Consider the following 21,088-nt stretch of genomic DNA (forward strand, 5'->3'; position numbering starts at 1 on the left):
GATCCGTGCGTAAAAGAGCATCTTTCACACTTTCTATATAAAAGACATTCGATGAAACGGCCGTCAGCAATTCGATAAAATGGCGTTCGAAGAAACGGCGTTCGATGAAACGTCCATTTTTTCGATGAAACGGCGTTCGACGAAATGGCGTTCGATGAAATGTCCGGGAACCATAAATATGTTCCATTAATTTATAACTTGCCAGTGTCGCCATTGCTGGGCACTGACGGTTATTTCTACTTACTGGTTTCTTCAAAGTATATCCGCGGTGTGCCGGAGGTAATTGTTTCGACACGACCAACAGAACGATTGCGGCGCATAAAGTCTTTTATGACCGCTAATGATCTCATAATCAAGGTGTGTATATCAGCGTGACGGGTTTTACACAATAAAGATTGTTTGCCATTTTTTTTTCTTAGATTAAAAACTTTGACGCAGTCAAGTTAGACTACATTCCTCAACGATGAGGAACACTAGATCCAGTTACGACCGCAATCCCCAGGGACATAGGTGCTTCGCATGAAGCTTGGCAGCAAATACGCATGTTAAATGGATTGGTTTCACGAAGCGTTCGACGCATGACGGCCCCATAACTTTTGTTCACAGGAGCTATAGAAAATGGCAAGCATGGAGCCCGGACTGGTGCCCCTCCCGTGCAAGCTCGTGCAGCATGCGCGTGAGCATAGCTTTGACAAGCTTATAATTGCACGGGCTTTCCCGCGCAAGCGGAGACATGGCGGCATCCCGTCGCCACGCTTGGAATTGTGCATAGATAATTGCAAGCATGGCGTTTCATGCGTGTAAGCATGTGCAGCGTGCGCACGAAGGTAACTTTGGCAAGCTTGTGATTTCACGCACTTGCCCTCACGGGAAGGGACGTGGTGACGGCCAGATACCCTGCCACCTTTCCCACGAGGGCGCAGTCATCTTGAATGTCCTTACTTCTGAAAGAGGCTAGAACGTCATTTTGATCTCTACACGTCGCAGGAAGGTGTCCGCGAAACAATCCGTGATTGTGACACATTCTTTTTTTGCAGCAGCTATGTTATCCCGCATATTTCAAGTTGAAATGTTTTATCATTTTTATGCAATAGCATTCTTGAGCTCCTTTACCCAGTTTTCACGATACGCTCTTTGGTGTCGAATGCATCGTGCGAATGCGGGCCACGTCTATGCTCCGCGCGTACGCACTGCGCGTAAACGCCGCGAGTGTGTGTCCCGCGTAGGTGGAGAACGACGTCCACCTACGAAGGACGTCAGCATACGCAGGATGTCCGCATGGGCATGATGTCGGCATAGGTACGACGTCCGAAGGCGCCACGCATATGCCGATGTCATCCTCGACGCCGTCCTAGAGGTCGCCATTGAGGTCGTCCTAGAGGTTGTCCTAGACGTTGTCCTTGGGGTCGTCCAAGAAGTCGTCGTAGAGGTCATTCTAGACGACGTCTTTGACGTCATTCCTATGACGTCGTCACAACGTAGTCCGCGCCGTCGCCCTTGAGGTGGTCTTCAAGGTCGTCCTAAAGGTTGTCCTTAAATTTGTCTTGGAGGTCGTCCTAAAGGTTGTCCTTAAATTCGCCCTGGAGGTCGTCCTAAAGGTTCTTCTAGACGTCGTCTTAAACATTGTACTTGAGGTAGTCCTAGAGGTCGTCCTTGAGATCCCACTAGAGGTCGTTCTAGAGGTCGCATTTGATGTCGTCCTCTAAAACATCGTTCTCGACGCCGTCCTAAGCGACGTCGTTGAGGTCGTTTTTGAGATCGCCCGATACGTCATCCTAGAGGTTGTCCTAGACGTTGTCTTTGACGTTTCCCTCTAGGACGTCGTCCTTCCAGAAGATAGACACCGTCCCGCTTGCAAAGAGGGGCCGTAAGAACACAATCACATTAGCGACCACCCTCGTTGTCGTCCTAGAGGTCGTCCTACACGTCGTCCTCGACGTCGTCCTAGCAAGCAGATAAACCCGCGTAACACACTTAACATACTTCTTCTGCCACTGCCATTCCATTAATCGGGTAATTGTTAGAGTCAATACACCTGCCAGTGGTCACGTGTTTTACCTGCCCATTTTGTTTCGTTTAGTGGTATATGTCGTTATCGTGCGTCCTCTCGGGATCCCCAGCCCCTAGCAGTCCCTTCCGGATTGTCCAGCGTGTGGGCCGCTGGACATTTCGGCTAGAAGAGCCTCGTGCGGGTCTTATTAAAGTGCGGCGGTCACATCAGCACAGAACTTCCCTTCTGACCACCATCAAAACTAATCGACCAGGGTTATGGCGTAGCGGCATGATGGTTCTGCACGCTCAAAAGGGCCCACGATGTCGATTTCTACCTTCGGTCATGGCGGATCAGCGAAACGCACTGTTTGATGCGAAGTGGAAAAGGTATTTGCGCTTTTGTCGGACGCTTGACAGATGTCACAGACATGAATGACATTCTCCACTTGAGCGTTCATTTTCGGATACCGAAGCTGACACCACATTCGACACGTCCGTCATGATGCTTTAAGAAAGGCCCGCAAAGCGCCTCCCGCATTTCGCTTAATATTTCAAAAGCTTTCACTTCGATTTGCTCACAAATGTTTTGAAAACAAAAACAGAAAGCGGGTTGTTCTAAAAACACACACCCTGTTTTTTATGTTTTTAGTAGCTCTATTTGCATTAGAACTGACGCGATTGCCATCGATTCATAGTATTATTTGCCGTTACGTCAGTAAAAACAAACAGCTCCTCCAGTTTCTAGTAAACCCTACACCGGTTTCCGCGGTAGGAACATATCGGCGACTACGTAGATACTTTCACCCTTCGAGTCTTGGCTCTGGACGTCTTTCAAACGGGTGACAGGCGCCAATATCGAGATTTCTCCAAGGCGTCAAAGTGGGCAGAGCAGTGGTAAATGCGTTGTCAAGATACGCTCCTCGCTTCCTGTACGTTACTTTCATATTTATTTTTTCTCAAATGTCTAACCTAGTGATCCTGACCACCAACGAGAAGCCTCCTGCACCGCGCTTACACGGCGACGTGAGGATCCCGAGGCAGTGTATACAGAGGACGTAAGCAGAATATTTAAAGAACTACTGTAATGTCGGCTGGTTTTACTGAACGGAAACATCTTATTTCTCAGTGCATAAAAAATACTTAGACTGCTACTCCAGATAACTAATGCGTACGTCAAAAGAGCCGCCACGCCACGCAAAAACTTAACAAACAAGAGTTATTTCTATGCAAAGGAAGTACTCCCGTCATTGTATAACAACGTTCTCAACCAACAGCTGTTCAATGGATCTAGCGGTTTCAACGCATGCCGCACGCCATCCGGTTGTAATGGAGTGTGACCGCATAAAATACGCACCGGACGTCGATGGCAATAACCAAGAGCTGCGTTTTATCGCGTGCGCAGAACGGATATAAAACGTATAAAAAATATGACACGTGTGTCGAATTTCCAGCCCTTTGAATTGAAGTATTTACAATCTCATAAGCAATAGCATTTCTTGACATTCCTGGAAAATGTCAACAATCTACTGCACAAAATATTTTGTTAAGTCCTCATAAAGTTTTTCGTCTTCCCTCCACGCGTGCGTGACGCCGCCCTCTCTATAGCGCACGGGAGGCAGATGGCAGTTCACAGGATAGGTCGTGCAACCTCGTGCTCTGCTCACGCACACTCTCAGCGGGGTTGACGCGCCTGCAGAGAGACTACAGTCCGCGCAATGCATAACGGCAGCGGTTTCATTTTGAAACTGTCTGTGGTATCGCTAACTTTATGCAGCCCTTCATCGCTCTCAAGGTTTAAAATATAAACTTTGTCATTGTAAATTAGGGTGCTGTTCCATCAAGCACCTTAATATGTAAATTGATGAAAATAAAAATGTTCTGGTGCAGTGCGGGGAAAAAAGACAGTGTCTGCCTCAAACAGTATTAGCTGTGGTTTCAGAAGTTACGATATCAAATAATTATTTATAGCAAAATTTTTTTTTCATTCACAAATTTTTGGAACCATCAGATTTTGCGTTGGTGTTGTTTGTCTAAAACAAATACCCCCAAAATTCATACCATATATGTATCATTGTTTAGTGATAACTGGTCAAAATGAAATGAGTACGTTTCATTTGTTGTGTATACGGGGGAGCGATTAAACGTTTTTTCATTATTTTCGTGTTCATGCTTAGTGGCGATTTTGTGTCTGTGTACGTGAGAGCATAAAGTTGTACTTGTTGGTTGCAAACTGGATATAAAGTTCAGTCCCAGGAAGTTTAAAACGATATCGGACACCGCGATGATTGCCAGAACCAACTAGCTAGCATTTTCTTAAGTGTTTGACCAAAAAGAGGGATGCAACCACCAAGATTGCCCAGACTTAGGACACTCAATAAAAATGGGTGCAAGCATTAGGATTTACTGCATTAAGGATTAAAATTGCTTGAATATTCTGCGGTTCTGTATACTAGCACTCATTCTAAAATATCGAAATCAGATACATACACTGATTTAAGTATGATTGTATGTTTTAAAGCGACCTGACTGTATTGCGAAAACAGATTTTTAATCATGTTTTTTTAATGAGATTGTTTTACTTTTTTTTTAAACTTTACCTGGCGTAAACCTTTGTGGCATATCAAGTATCTTCGAAGAGTGCTAAGAATCAGTAACGAAATAAATTATTATCAGCCTTTTCTTAGTCAAAAGTGTGTGAGGTGATTAATATATCTTCACACTAATGAAATATCGTAAGCTGAAGAAATACTAAGTGCCAGTAAATTAGTAATGGGATTTATTATTAATGCCATGTATGTGAAGTGTCGTTAGGATATAATTCAAAATATTAATAATACGTATGAGGCAACTAGACCAATTAGGTCGTCTTATTAATACAAAGTTCATTTATAACGAATAGTAACTTGCGTTTTAAGAACAACCCAACATCCAACTTCAGGCTTTACAGTTTGAGACTCATATTTCGCATGATACCATGAAAGATATATGAAGTCAAAAGGCAACGAATATATATGTCCAAAAAAAGAAACTGCAACAACAGCCACACTTTGAAATGCCAGCTCAAACTGGGAACAGCTTACTTAGTAAAAACTGTAACCTAAGTAAAAACGACCTCCTTACGTTACGAACCGTAAGATAATACGTTAGTGATGTTTGCTTAAACCAATATCAGAGAATGCATAACATAACATAATATAACTCTCCTTTGCAGGAAGCTATAACTAGAAAGCAAGAAATTAAAAAAAGATTACACCGGAATTCACTTGCTGCTTCAAAATTTCAGCATCTCAGGAACCATGCAATGCGTACCGAAACGAAACAAACAGCTTGATAAACGAGCAATGCTATACGATATACCTTCTCAGATATTTTCAGAGGCCGGTATGAAGGAGGTTTTTTCTATAATGTATATCGAGGTGACCCAGTTTTTTAAATGAAAATACAGAACACTTAAACATGTAAACCGTAAACGAGAGAGGATATCATTATTTTTTTGTTTTAACGTGTATTTTTAGTTCTCGTGAATTTCCACTAATTCCAGTATTTTTGGTTAATCTTTCCATAGCACGCTCAAACTCCCGCACACAAAATCAGACTTTTGTGCAGTTTATTGGATTTTTTCCTCTCGTGTGTGTAAGAATTTACGACATCCCCCGTGTGCCTTGTGATGAACATGTCCCATTATATTTTGACGAGAGTTAACGACATCCTCCGTGCGCCTTGCGATAAACTTTCCCATTCTATTTTGACGAGAGTTAACGACATCCTAGTTCTCTTCTGTAGCACTATATTGTTTCTAGGAATCACTCTTCCGCTCTGAATTGCCCACGTGTTTGTAAAAAGAGCACATGTGCATTACCTTCCTGTCGTAGCACACATCGTTCCTGCCATTTAAACACGGACTGTGCATCATTTCATAGACCAGGTTCTCAGCTTCTACAAAATCGACCAACAAGCGTAAGCAAAGAAAAGAGCACAGGTGCCTCTATGAATTTATATTGAGTTAATGACGATTTCTTGTGGCAACATTATTTTATATTGTGGTTGGGTTCTTTTTGACATCTGCTTTTAAACTCATGAACCAAGCCTGTTGTAAATCTTTATGCAAATATTAACGCTATAAAACGGAAAAATGTATACAGCTTTTATTTTTTCATTACAAAAATAAACTTCAAATTGCCCAACGCTCATACCCCGCCCAAAGGTAGCTCTAGCAGTTCAAACGAGATGCCAAAGTTTTAGAACGAAGTTATCGTTTTCAAAGGTTATAGGTTATTTTGGAAACTTTCAATAGAACTATGGGACCCGTTTTTGCCCATTTTAGCTAACAGGCGCCATAGATCTCCAGCTATTAAAAATATATATCGATAGCTATTTTCCCCTTCGCAATTTATGGAAAATCGCTTAAACGTTTTAATAAAATAGTGGCGAGTGCTGAAAATTTGGCATTGGTTTAAACCTCTAGCGCTTCCTCGTAGTGGAGAATAAGCGTTCGGCAATAGATAGCTTGAATTTGAGGCGAAAAATTAAAATAAACTCAAATCTATTACTTACGCTTTCTTTATGTGTTTAGCTTTTAAGGCGGGTTATTGTTCCGGACAGTTTTTAAACATTATTCGGGCGTAGTATGCTTAGCAAATTGCATAATATGTAAACTCCTTCAACCGTTTAAACTGACAAGTTAATTGCCTTTGTGAAGTGTATGAAAAGTATGAATTGTATCGTTTGGGTTCACATATGAGCAGGCTACGTTTTGCGATTGGAAGCGCCACGGTGCATGCTTCCCTTCGCTCCCTCTTTCATAAGAATATTTCAGAATTATAGGACACGGAGTCGTCGTTCGTAAAAACCACTTATTCATTATCGTCCGATATACGTATGCGATCCACTAAAACTGCAACCAATAAACTGGGAAATCAAGGTTTTTAGATTACGCAAGAAAAATATTATGAGTAATTATCAGGGCAGAAAATATGTTTGGGGTATATCTTTGAGCTGGTTGACTGATTGATAATGGCCCTACTATTTCACGGTTAAAAAAGGGGGTCATTATTTTCTAGCTTTATTGGCATATAAATATTTTCCGTACATAATACTTACATGCGTATAGCTTACATTCAAAACCTGCACAATAAACACCCTTCATATACTGGGTATGTATGTACAATCTGGAAGATGTCCAATCCCAATATGGTCATTGTCCAGAGTTTTCTTTTAAATCTTTTTAGGCAGGTGTACCTTCACACAAGTGTCTCGCTTCAATCCCGACATGGCCGATTCGTCCAATGCTGCCCCGAACGATTCGCAACGATTAATACCTGCATCAATGCCAGACTCTTACACTCAAAGGAACACATTCCAAAGAAAAATGAACATTACGGCCCTAGAGTTCTTCCAGCCGACACTCGCTCACGGGCCCAACTTAAATCAGCAGTTCTTGGACGTGGGGTGTGGAACGGGTGACTTCACCAAGACCGAGCTCTTGCCCCGCTGCCAGCCCTGCCAGCGCATCGTTGCCACAGACACAATCCTCAAGATGATCGAGTACGCCAGGAAAAATTTCGCCCATCCGCAGATCGCCTACGAGGAGCACGACATCCGAGGTGATGTGTCGGGACTCATAGCGAAGTACGGCCAGTTCGATCGAGTCTACTCCTTCTATGCCCTGAACTGGGTACAAGACCAGACCACTGCACTTCGGAACATCGGCAACCTCATGAAAGACGACGGTGATTGCGTTCTCGTGTTTGCGGCGCGAACGGCTGTGCGCAAAATTTGGAAGAGGCTTGTCGAGATGGATCGCTGGAAGCAGTATGATCAGGTACGTTGCCATGAGAAAGTGGTATGTTTGATGTTTGAACTTTTATATATCTCAGTCAAGCCGCCTCAGTGATTCCAAGGCAAAGCGCAGGCCTAGATATCCCCAGCTCGCGGGTTAGAATCTTTTCGGATGGGCCCGCAATCTAACAAAGGCTCATTGCTGAAAAGGCGCCGTAACTGAAAATTGAATCGCACGAAAACAACTACCCTCATGTAGTCGAAATTAATATTCAATTCTTCGCTGGTGCGTGCCGGATACCCTTAGGTGGCTTGGCACGTAAAATCCACAAACGTGGCTTATATCATAATGACACATTCAATCAATGCTATAGATACCCTTTGTGTATCAGACTCAAGAAATTAGCCGAATGTGTATGGGTATTAACACCAAGGAAAGAACGCAACGGCTTAAAATGTGAAGCGTACATTTCGCGACAAAAACGCCATGCCTCTGCAATGCGGCACGATGACGTAAGATCCTCGGCAGAGAAGCTGAGAAAATACTCGTGCGGTACAAACGATTGCTCATTTGGCGGGAGATCACGTTGCTCTGGGAAATGTTTTGTCTTTAATAGCTTCCACATTGAGATAGGTAAATTGATATTGACCAGTAGTGGCGTCGAGACTAGAAACCTCTGAATTCGACTGCTAACGCCCACGCCCCTCCCGCCAACATTTCGTTTGTTTAAACGACGAGGAGGGCGTTGCGTCGGCAGGTGACGTCACGTAAAAGCGTCCGCATATTTCTACTTTGTGCAGATATCGCAACAAGGCAACACCACCTAGGCAGAAGGCCGACGTGCTAGACTTTCTACGCCAAGTAAAGCGGCGACTGGGGGGCACAGACTGGAGACGATCACTGCCTCAGTTTTCGGTTAGCACTCGTGTTCTCTATGATTGAACCCGATTGCTAGTCGACGCAGCACTCGCGTCTAACCTGTGTCCCTGTTTGTTCTTTTGCAAGTAACGTGGCAAATCCCGTACTAGGACCTTCGGCACATTAATACGTTTGCCCATGTTCCAGGGGAAATTAACCACCCGTCGGATGACGCAATGTAACATGCTATTCGTGTCAGTCTCGTCAAAATATTAGTCACTGGAGCGAATCAGCCATCTGCGTTAAGTCCTTATTCTGACATATTTTCGTTCATGATACAACCACTAAATCATGGCGAAAGAAGTCCAGTACGCAATTTGTCTCGTAACAGCATCGCCTCATTGTGTACAATAAAGTCCGTCTGCCATGGTTACCACGTGTGAACACACGCGCAGGCGAACGAAGCGTCTGAAGCCAGCTCAAACCGCGCCAGCCGTCTGCTACAAACGGCGCCCGATTTCCGGTTTCAGCATCGACCTACGCAACAGCGCATCCGACTTCGGCTAGCATTACGGCGTCCACGTTAGCAAACAACACTCGGAAGATGGCGTCTTCCGTTACTGGCTTTAGACGCTGCGTGCGCGCATTCCACCATAAAGAAGACGCTTATTTGTCACGGTGGCATTGACCTTTGCAGACGACCTCAATCGCGCGGAAGGATATAGCAGGGTGGCGAGATCAGGCGCATACTTGGGTTCTTTTTTGAAGGTTTTTAATGGGCAGACCGTGAACAAAATGTGTTCAAAATATGGAGTTATAGCAGATGGCTGATTTTCTCCCCCGCCTAATATTTTGACGACCCTTACAGGAAGTGTATGTGTTCAGCGGGTAATTAGGACGGTTAGATTCCTAATGAGCGTTTTGACAAAGTATAGTTGATAACAGAAAATTAAATATACATAGCGCGATGTTTCTTTCACGGGAACATGGGGCTGAACTACCGATTTTTACGACCTTTTCTTTACCTGGTGTTGGGAAATGCCAAAGAACAAACAGAAAGACGGAAATCGCCACTTGATTACACTTTTTCGTCCGCCAAAGAAAAAACAAACAATTCATACTGTAGGGTGTAATTTCCGGACCCTCTCCTTCCTGGTAAGGACGAGCGAAGAGCGCGATCGGAAGAAAAGATAAGGATATTGGAAATACCTTTCTGCGAGCCGAAAGAGCTGCCAGCGCGTCGGCTTTCAACTTTCTTCTAGACACTTGATATATCATGTCATTTATCAACAAACACACGCCTGTCCACGTCGGTCGTGTTTTCTACCTGCGACTGCCCATCTCGTTCGTCTTTTCTATTTGTTCTCGTCTCTTTCGCGCATTTTAATATTTAGATATTAACCTTTAGTGTAAAAAGTATATTTTTTTACAATATATATATGAGATTACTGCCCAGTTAAATATATAATTTTGCTATTCACAAAACCTTTCCAATTTCTAACACAGTACTCATGGAACCATTCTGTTCTGTTTGAAAAAGACTGCTCTGTATAAAATGGTGGAGTGAGTCTCGGTGCTGGTCTTGCTCAATGGCCGTCCTCCTGAATGACACCGTACAATGTACGTCTGTTCAAACAATGTCTACACTCGTGTAGCCTGCTCGTACAAAACGACATATACTTGTAGGGTCAACGACTAAACGCCGTTGTGTCCCAGCCAGCCCTCTCTCTACGTTTCATCTTCCCCAGCGCTCCCCGTCCCAACCTTGCTTGGAACTCGAGTGCCGCCATCACTTGTTCACAAACACTACACCCTCCCCCTCTCCGTAAAATAAGCTGGTATACTGCTGCACAATTAACCTATGTACAAATTGAGGTTCAGTTATCGAAACCCCGTCTTTTGAGAGGTCTTAAAATTCGGCCCAACCGCGTGGGGGAGCTCTCCAGGAGATATCATAGATTTATGTGTGGCACCGCACGCTGACTTGTCGACAAGTCTTTCTCCGGCTGCGATGTTTGTCTGGAGGTCTCGTGGGGAATTATCTGACTACGACTTTTTTTCAGGGTTCCAGAACTTGTTTGGTCATGCCGGCATTAACCTGGGCGTTCCCGCATGACCGACGATTGTGCCTGATCTGCGCAATTCTGGAATCGAAACCGGATCGTCTTCGTGCCTCTGGTTTTGTTCTTTAGCGTTTGTCATAGTTGCGCTTCTGCTTCAGACTCTGTCTCTAAGCTTTTCTTTTTCACGCTGACTGGTTGGCGGTTCTTGGCTTGAGCTGCCCAGGATTCATTGGGAGTCTACTGCAGAGTCTCCTCCCATCGGCAGTTGGGCAGAAGAGACTTTTATGTCGTGCCGGTTTAAGGTAGATGGGAAGGGCTCAGTACGCATCTCCGTTCTTTTTCCCGAAATCTTTACAGCCCTTCGTTCAACAATTCGCGCTGGTTTGCCGGTATCTTGGACTCATGCTGGCTTATTGAAACCCCTAGTTCTGGCTGAAATCTTTGAACTTTGTGGTAGAAAACTGCAGATTGTTGTCCGAAACTAAGATTTACACGTTGGACGAATATCCCCTTAATTCGCTCGATCGCAGCCGTAGTTGAAGTTGATGATGAAAACATTGCAACATCGCGATACCTTGGACGGTATTCGACCTGCAGAAGATAGTCGACACCATAGATCTGAAACAGGTCAGAGGCGACCTTCTGCCAGAGAAATTCTGGCGTCTCAGACTTGGGTCTTTTACATTGCACACTTTGCTCGTTTGGCAACACTGTCTGCTAGCGAGCCCGTAAATCCCGGCCACCAGGCAGATTGTCGTGTGCGAGCACGACAGGGCACAACCCTTTAATTACCCTCATTAATCCGCAAGAGCATCTCTGCTCGAAGACACATGGGAATGATCAGCCGGGATCCCGTGAACCGTAAGCTTTGGCACCCTTTTATATCGCGTTGTTCACAGTAGAAGTGTTTAATGTTCAATGAAAGTTGAATTATCAAAGGCCAGCCCTCTTCGCAGTACTTGAAAAAGATTTCGCAGTCTTGATTTTTCTTCTAAAGTTTCCGAATCCTTCCCTGAAGGTCCTCTGGCGCAGGCAACGGGCTGACTGCCCCTAAAACAAATGACGAAACCTCAGTAGGGTAAGCATGTCTTCAGATGAATCATCTCCACAGTGGGTTCTGACAGCATGTCGATTGTTGCCATATTTTTGCCTGGGATGTATTCTACGGATATAGGTTAAAGCGGAGTCGAAACCGGTGCACACTTGGGGGCAGCAAGTTCAAAATGTGCTCTCCTAGAAACAGGACTAGGGGTTTATGATCTGTTTGCAGAACGAACCCCAAACTTCGAATGCACTCGTCGAATCGATCAGATGCCAATGTCAGTGTGAGGGCGTCCTTCTCAGTTTGTGCCTAGCGCTGCTCCATCGGTGTTAGAGATTGAGAAGAGAACGCGGCAGCGCGGAGTCCAGCATCTCGTTGTTCATGAAGGAGCACCGCTCCCAGGCCATAATATCAGGAGTCGGCCGAGTCGGTTGTACGATAGGAACTATCATACTTTGCCAGGCCTCCGACGTGATTATTTGCTTAACCTTTTCAAGGGCTCATTCTTGATTCAATCCACACGTCCACTCATCCATTCAATCCACACATCCTCGTTGTTCTTCTGAAGAACCCCACGGACTGGTGCGGTCACTTGTAATAGAGTGGGCAAAAACCATGCAACGTGATTGACCATTCCCGAAACTCGACTGAGGTTTGATATACATCCGTTGGGGAAGGAAGAAGCTTGATTGGTTTCACTTTGTGTGGACCTGCGTATATGCTATATTTGTCGAGGACCACTCCTAGAAACGACACCTTCGTGACGATCAGTTGACTCTTCTCTGAATTTAGGTTCCCACCAAACTGAACCAGGCACTGCTAGGCTGCTCTCAGTCGGTTGTCCTGTTCTTCTCGTGTGGTTTTGTAGATCAAGGCGTCATACATAATGTGCTGGGTTCCTCTTGAAGTCCATCCAGGATGATGTCCATCCAAGACTCCATACGGCAGTCTTTTGTAACTGCACCGCACGAGCGACGGCATAAACATGGTCCTTTCTTGTGGGTCGGGGGACAGGACAATCTGGTGAGACCAAGAGCTTGCTTCTAGCGTAGAGAAAAACTTGGACCAGATAATGTTCGCCAAAATTATCTTCATGGTAGGCACGATGCCGCGCTCTCGACACACAAACACGTTCAGTTGCGTAAGGTTTACGCAAAGTCTGATGTCTCCCGACGGCCTCGAGTCACTTAAGGTCTTTCTTGACTGCAGGTCTCAAAGGGAACGGGATCGAACGTGGTATGTTTACTGCAAACGGATCTGCGTCAGGTTTGAGCTGAATTCTGTGTTACCCTTGAATTGTTTCGAAACCTAGGAACACCCCCTGACACTTACTTTGGTTGTCCGGATTACTGCAAGCGACGTCGTTGAAAATAACAACAAAAAAACGCACCCTCAACAGGGGCTTAATTGCCGGCATACCGAGCAGCGGAATTTGGAGATCTTGAACGCCGTATATCATCTCCTCTGAAACCTTGCATTCTTATTCGACCTTAGTCTCGAAATACCTCAGTGCGTCCAGCCTTCTCTTCGTTCCCTTCAAACCTTCGGCTTGCAAAAGGGTTGGCAACTCGCCAGCGAAGTCTTCACCGACGACGGTGACGTCATCACCTGAGTCGATCTTTGCACGCATTTGGTTTTCGTTGACTGCAACAACGGCAAAACGGGCGTTCGGTCCGCGTTTGCAGACGCTTCCGAGGAAGAAGCCACTGGTGGGCGCGTGCACGGCCGCGACGTTCGTCCTACCCGAGTACGAATGAGCGCCGCGTCACTATCTCGCGCAATGCCCAACTTGCTGGCCCTTTTTACACACTTTGCCTCTTTCCGGGCAGTTGCGCTGCTGGTCGGAGCTGTACCCACAATTCTCGTACCCCGACGGCTTGACTTCGGACTTTGAACCACGTGCCTTTCCTGTTGTGAGTAGGCTGAGCTACAGCATCTGCATTCAATTGCGCGTTCTCGCCGCGCAGAGAATGCTCGGAATTCACCAGGTCTCCTTGTTGCCGTTTAACGGTTTCTCGGAGTCTGGATTTCGACAAATCCGTCTGAAATGTAAAATCTGCGGCCATTTGAAGCGATTGGAAGAGATTCCTGTCCGGAAGTCCCACAATAAACCGACCGCGGATCAATCTTTCTTTCAGGTTGACGAAAAGGCACCTCTCCGCGAGTGTGCGTAACTCGATGACCAATTGGTCCGCCGTCTAGTCGGCTCTCCGTACCTTCCAGTTGAAACAAGCGCTCTCACACACCACGTCCTTCTAATGTACAATGTGAGCGTTGAACCGCGTCTTCATTTGCGCGTTGTTCTTAGACTCGGCCTCGGTGAGATTAAAGTTCTTGAGGATTTCTCTAGCTTTTCTTCCTATGCAGTCTAGAAGGGTCGTGACTTAAACCGCTTAGGCACTCTCACCGAGTCCAGACGCGAGCATGTGATCTTCGAATCCGTCCAGCCAAGGCGGCCACTGGGCGACGTTGTCTAAGTTTAAAGGGGGTGGTCTGGATGCTCATGGTTACTGTTGGGGTGGATGCGACGGACTCCTTCTGGTCAGACATGCCTTTCGGCAACGGGACTGTGAAGTGTGTCCGTCACATCTGAAAAAAGTAGGATAAACGACCGCACACCGTTGTGTCTATGCAAGCACTCTCCGTGCGTTTATTCATCCCTAGCGCCCCCATCCCCAACTCGCTCAGAACTCGAGCGCCAATATCACTTGTTTTCTAACACTACAATACTAATCTCAAGCAAACATTATACGCACGCAATGGTTGCAGAAAATAATTACAAAAGGAAGCGTTTAATTCATAAAACTTGATAACCCCACTTACTCGCAGCCATCCAAAAGCTTCATTGCGAAGACCCAAGACCTAGAAGACCGCGCGGCTCTAATGTCGTACATGTACGAAACCCTGAAGAACGCCAACCTGAATCCCCTCAGCTGCGAAGTGCTAACTTCGGTGCACAGCGCCGAGATCTCAGACCGCACAATCGGTGAGTTCCCGCGCATTTGTGGCGTCACCCTTTCTCATAAAACAAATGTGCCAAAGAAAGACAAAGATGGTGGGGAACCGCAGATTGAATAAATGGACACAGAGCGCGACTCTACTGCTTGCTATACAATTTCTGATGTGCAAAAGCTTGCAACGTACAAGTAACACGCTAGTACCTAATCTCTTTGAAGAGAGGCTGAATTGATTATATCGAAAAATGAGTTGAAAATACTTAGACTTGCTGATTTGTGGGCGAAATGGAGGTTTTTAATGTGTCATTCAACAATATATTGGGTTGCAATAGTTCCGGCTTTGCAAAAGTTTACTGGAACTATTAGGACCCAAATATTCCCGTGCGTGAAACCAGTCACCAAGAGGCTTTTTTGTCGGTTCGTGCTTTCAATGACAAAAATGTACGTCTTTTTGCACTTTCTTCTTCTCAAAATTCGATGACGAAGTTGTGAAGCTCGTATTGTTGGTGTTGCCAACAAATCTATCACCAGGATGCTTTCATCAGGCTTTTGGATCCTCGCGGGGACAACTTTTAACGTTCGAAATTCAGATTATACTGTGGACACGAGCGCTCCGTTAGCATTTATTCTGGTCTCTTGACAATCGATGCCTTGATATGCATCCGAGTAGTGGCTTGCGCCCCATTGCTGCGATGACGTGAAGAAGCTAATCTTAAAAAGGTGTGAAACTGCGCATCTGCCATGTGTGCTTTGCCAACCCCAGCGAGTGGCTATATTAAACATTGGTAGCATTTAATCGGCTGCAGATGATGTGGCCGATCGTTCTATCTAGTTGTAGCTGCGAGTTGAGAGTATAAACGCTGCTTGTGGTCTTCGATTTTTTTTTTCTGCGACTGCAATGGAGTGTGGAAAACAAACACCGTGCGGTTCATAGACCATGAATAAGAGTAATAATTGTAGGTTTTATTCACTGAAAGTAAAAACCTGTAGCATCGACCCTTTCAGGTCGAGCTGAACGCTTTGAGCGCGATTGATATGCACGCTCTCACGTAAAGTGAAATCGTATTTCCAGTTACTACGCTCGCTCCTGTTGCGTCGCTTCGCTGGCGGTTTTAAAATTGCTATAATGCGTGAGAAACATATTGTCTGTCGTCCCTGAAACTTTATGTCGGCGCAGCTTTAATACCCATTTATAAATGTTATTACCTTCGCTCAGAAGTGGCACTTTACAACACTGAGCTCGTTTACCCTTACGCTGATACTGCAGCCTTAAGTACAAGCACGAGCTTGCCCGCGCTCCTGCCTTTGAGACATGCATTTCTAGTGCGAACGCTCGTTCTGCCGAAGAACGCGTCAAAGCAGCTACCTCAAGCTGTAGCGCTTGTGGCATTGGCTGTAGTATCATCTTAAAGGCCGGTTCTCATATGCAGCGAAGCGCTGATATAGCGCTCCTCACGTGTCGTCAGCTACTTATCGTCTGCCATGAGCAACAGTTTTGGCGGTGCGATACAAAGCTGGTGAACGCTGCCGTCAGCACGCGCTTAGCGCGAGGTTAGCGCTATGCTTGTAGCGCTCCGCTGCATGTGTGAACAGGCCTTAAATGTGAACTGACTATAAATAGTCGCAGATGTAAAAATTTTAATTGTATCAAACAGCTTGTTCCCCAAGAATAATGCATCCATGGAGACTTTATGTGCGGAAAGCTCGAGAACGAAAAATCCGCTCTCTGCCGGCGTTCGAATTTCACGAGTACAGTGGTCCATGCTACACAATGGATCCTTTTCAAAAGTTAGCGCAAACGCACTTTCGCCGTTGCTCGTTTACGTACTCTGAGCTTATACTGGACACGAGGGCTGCGTCAGTGTTCGGCATAAACTCGGCTCAGCTCGTATTGAAAGCGAGCACTTTGTCAGCGTTCGACAAAGACTCGGGTTCAATCATGCGTTTCGTGCTCAAGCAATGGCGAGCGCCAATGATGTTAATGTAATAAATGCAATGGTGTCGGCAAGCCGGATAGTATCAACCATAATAATCTCTGGAGAAGAGAACCAAGGGCGACAAAGGACTAACACGAATCTCCGAAAACAACTACGTAACTGGTGCGTGCTGGAAAAACTCTGCGTGGTCTTGGTATTGAACCGGGGACCTCTCTTTTTCCAGTAGAGAGGTTCCTGGTTGACACCCTGCAGTGGTTGGAAATTTGTGTTTGTGCTTTGTGGCCTTTGTTGGGCTTCTCCAAACGTTTATATAGTTCCTTCTGTTCAGCTCTCCTGCACGCTTGAATTATTTGTCTTAACATGATAACCTTAAAAAGCAGGCCGTTCATCCTTGTTGGTGTTAGACGGGTGGCAGCTAATAAAACCTACTTGCTCTACTGACGTCTAATTCTTGGTTAGCTTAGTTGGTAGAGCGCTCCGCTGGGATCGGAGAGATCCCTGCTTCGATACCGGCACATGGCGGAATTTTTCAGCGCGCACCAGTCACCTAGATGTGCCTCGGTTATTTGTGTTTGTCCTCGCCCATTTGTTCCCCTCCACCGACAGTGTTGCTTGATCAACTTTTGGAAAGTGTCTATTGAAAGCCATGTTGCTGTAATTGGTGTTTGTGGTCGCTATTGCAATAAGATCAGTTCACGCTTTCTTTCTTTTGATTGGCGCTTGAAGCAAGCGCTCTGCATCGTTGCAGCACTCAAAAGATATTTTAAGTGACTTAGAAAATAATTTAGGCACAGTAAGGTAGTCGTTTTATTCGAACTAATGTTTATAGTTGCTTCTAGATGACGCCATAATTTAGAGGAAGAGCATAACATTTCGATTACAGGAATCAGAGGCGCTGTCTCTATGCTGCTGCCACTGCTACCGGAAGAAACACGAAAGCAATTTATGACTGACCTGGAAGACGTTATTCACGAATTTTGGACGGAAAAGGACCCTGCCGATCCTCAGTACCATGTAGACACGTTTGTTATTCATGCGACGAAGCTTTAACTGAAACAAAAAGATGTACCGATTGAATTATCAATACAGCAGGCTAAAAAATGTTGCTGGAGACGTTTCCTCACTTTGGGTTCGTAGTTAAATAAATAAAGGGCCACTGGCTTTTCAATATGTTTGTTTATTTTCTTTTATTTTTAAGCTAAGAATGAAAGTTAGAAAATAAACAATTAAAAACTTGAATTGTGCTATCACATTATTTTTGTCTGGATTTTTGCCCTCGCTCCTCGCTGAATGACCTTGTTCATGACATTCCTGATGTTGTTTTTTTAATCCTCAATGTTGGTGTTAATGAGACTAGAATACAATAATGTTTTAGGTGGTACAATTATGATACAATATAGCTTGTGTTTACTGATATACAGTATGTGGTGTGTTTTGGTTTAGTTTTGATGCCAAGTGCTTTATCTTAAAGAGCGCAAAAAATTTAAAAGGTCATAATTCCCCCAAACGCGCTGCCTAGAGAAGATATTCACCTCTAGGTATATCATTTAGAGAGCTTTTAAATTTAATTTAAATAACTTATCAACAACATCAGAGCCAGAGTCGGGTCATTAATTGCGTCATTATTCAGAGAGCATTAATGAAAATACAATGATAAGTAGTATCGTTCCTTAATGTATCCTTTCTTACTTCAAGTTAGGTTTGCAGACACAATTATTGTGTTCAGAAGTCCTCTCCAGTAAATATATCTCTTTATAAAGCAAACCAAAAACAGCATGCGACATGAACAGAGCTGGACAGAAATATTCTAAATTTGGTTGTTATGATTGTGCACCATCTGGCTGCTATTAATGTTTCAGCGCAATGCATTACATTTCATCACCTATATATTCTGTTTAAAAGTTTCCCATAGGACGCCACTACAAAGCATGCTTCAATGAGTGCGACATCTACTCTATTGGGCTGCACACTGCCACGAACGTTAAAATATACTCCCCCCTTAATATAAATAAAACGCAAAGGCTGAAAAAGAATATATTAATGTTTGACTAATCCTCCCTCAGCATGAGCACTCCTAAATCCAAGGCGCAACCAAAGACAAGGTGCTCGCGCTTGAGCTATTTGTATTATTGATTAAAAATGATTTTAGTTGCATTTGGTAACAATCGTTGGGCGAGGTGTCTCGATATCTTAATCTGGACGTACATTCAGGAAGAAGAGGTTGTCGAACTGAGATTTATATATGAGAGAAGAGGCCTGCCTCATATACTGAATAAATGAGGCTTTGGTAGATTTCCAGTAAGGAGCCGGGGGCCTGCATATGCAGTAATGTCTGGTAAGATATGACGCATGCGTATATCTTGAATTCGGGAGCATTTCCGGATGAGATGTTCTCGGTCGGCCGTCGCTGCCGAGCAGAGAGGGCAGACAGGGGATGATCTGGGGGTAGCCCACCATTCTTTGCGGGCTGGTGCAGTTTTTCTGCCTGTGACAATCGTTCGGATGATAGCAGGGAACGAGAGTGCCGTTTAAAATTTGCCAGGATTTATATCTGGAGAGGACCTTGGCTTTTGCCGGGTCGTGTTCAGGATCATGGACGTCATCTTCCACTTCTGGAGGGCGCGAGTAGCCGTCCCTTTGTATGAGCCACGGCTCCACTCGACGTTTCCATAACACGAGTACACAGTAGGGCTACAAGCTTGCGCTAAAAAAGTTTCAAAGGCGTTTCGACAACAAACCCCACGCTGTTTGTGATATATAAGCCCTGTGAACTTCACTCTGAAGTCACGTGCGCTATAAATCAATTTATTTTCCCCGATAAAGTTAGCTGCGAAATTTATGTTACGTGCACGACCTATACACCTATTTAGCTTAACTGCAAATTAAAGCGGTAAAATTGAAGTCAAGTGAACTATACATTAATTTTGTTTCCTCGTTAAATTTAGCAGGGAATCTTGTGGCGTGTATAGATGGCATGATATCAATTTCCCCACTAAAGTTAGCGGAGAAAGCATTAAAATAAGTTTGTCTTCCCTCGCGGAACGACGGTTCGACATCGTCCGAGCAAACATTCAAACGATCGCTGCTTATACTACAATCCCTGAATTATTAAACCATAGAAACAAATGCCCCAGTCAATTTTGTGTTTGTGTTTGTTGGGGGAGGGGGGGGGGTTGACAAGTGTGCGCGCTCGTTGATTGCCAATAACTTAACAATTCCTTAATATTATGCCGCATTACAAAACAAACTCGATTGTGAAACTTCTTGCTACCGTAGTCAGTTACATAACTAGTTGACTTGACGAGAAAATTGATGAACCGTTCCTTATAAAAGTCAGTCAAACTTTTCCTGTTACTTTAGACTTTTAAATCGACAAGTGTTTCTGCTGGCTTGAAAACGGGCTTTTTGTGTTTCCCATTGTTAAATTAGCATCACTAAATTGGACACTATTTATCATCTCAATGCAGAAAGTTTAGTGGACCAGCCCCCTGTCAGAGATTTGGTTCGAGGATTCCACGGTAGAAAACTTGCAAAAACAAAGCGCTCCCTCACAAAGGGCAGGGAAAAAAGAGTACCGCTTACAAGGAATTTTAGTGCTTTCAAAGATATTAAGATTATTCTTCTAATTACTTTCAGATAAACTGAATTAAACGATAAAAAGTTAGTCCAAAATTTACTCAATATTATATTGCCGCGTGCTTAGGGGTAGCCCAGTGGGCAACGCACCAGACTATCAAGTCGGGCGCGATGTTTGAATATTGCTACCGGCAGATGTTTCTATATACTCCTAAGACATCTAGAAAATTTGAGGCGGTCGCGGTTAGTTCTAGAACAGAAGGTTCTAGTACGGAATGTGCGAGTACAGAATGTTCTAGAAAGAAGAGTGCTAAAAAAGGAGCCCCGTGTGGCCTTATACAGTCAGTCTCTCCCGAGTGCTCGATACTGCTGTTTCGCCGACATCGACACCTGCGACATTAGCCTTTTTTATTTTGTTTTGAGCACATGTTCGCCCCATTTAGCCTTTAATTTCTTCACTTATTCGCTGCCTCATCATTTTTCATTCCTGACAATATGATTTGTTTGCTTCTAACGGGTAACGTGTAAGTTTAGATATTGCAGCACGTATATCGGTTAATGTTCCCCGGTTTCAGCGCAGATTTCAGTTCGTGGTGGAATTCAACCCTTTTTGCTTTCCGCTTAAGGCTGAACTCCATGGAGCGAATTATGCGACGAATAACTGAGGAATGCCGCCCGACGGCACGCTCGCTTTGCGCATGACGTAGCAGCCACTGTGCTGATGCCACGCGCAGAGCAAAAGCCGCCGGGCAAAATTCGTCGATTTTTCGCTGCATATTCGTCCCATGGAGTCTTTACGCTCAATAAAGGTATTTGACTAACAAGGGGTTTTCGATTTAATTGTGAGTTAATAAATTCAGTATGCGAGATTCCACAGCATAATA

The 21,088-nt window shown here is 44.6% G+C and overlaps 1 protein-coding gene across 1 annotated transcript; it reads left to right on the top strand.

Annotated features, from left to right (window-relative positions):
* Positions 1 to 5,926: 5,926 nt before the first annotated feature.
* LOC121833247 (juvenile hormone acid O-methyltransferase-like) lies at positions 5,927 to 17,796 on the top strand. The gene is made up of 4 exons (XM_042286381.1): positions 5,927 to 5,971; positions 7,221 to 7,813; positions 14,564 to 14,720; positions 17,512 to 17,796. The coding sequence occupies exons 2-4, from the start codon at positions 7,262 to 7,264 to the stop codon at positions 17,676 to 17,678; spliced, it is 876 nt and encodes a 291-aa protein (XP_042142315.1). The 5' UTR covers positions 5,927 to 5,971; positions 7,221 to 7,261; the 3' UTR covers positions 17,679 to 17,796.
* Positions 17,797 to 21,088: the final 3,292 nt, after the last annotated feature.

This window comes from Ixodes scapularis, unplaced genomic scaffold, assembly GCF_016920785.2.
Source record: "Ixodes scapularis isolate PalLabHiFi unplaced genomic scaffold, ASM1692078v2 PGA_scaffold7__128_contigs__length_106722199, whole genome shotgun sequence".
In the NCBI taxonomy this organism is placed as follows: Eukaryota; Metazoa; Arthropoda; class Arachnida; order Ixodida; family Ixodidae; genus Ixodes; species Ixodes scapularis.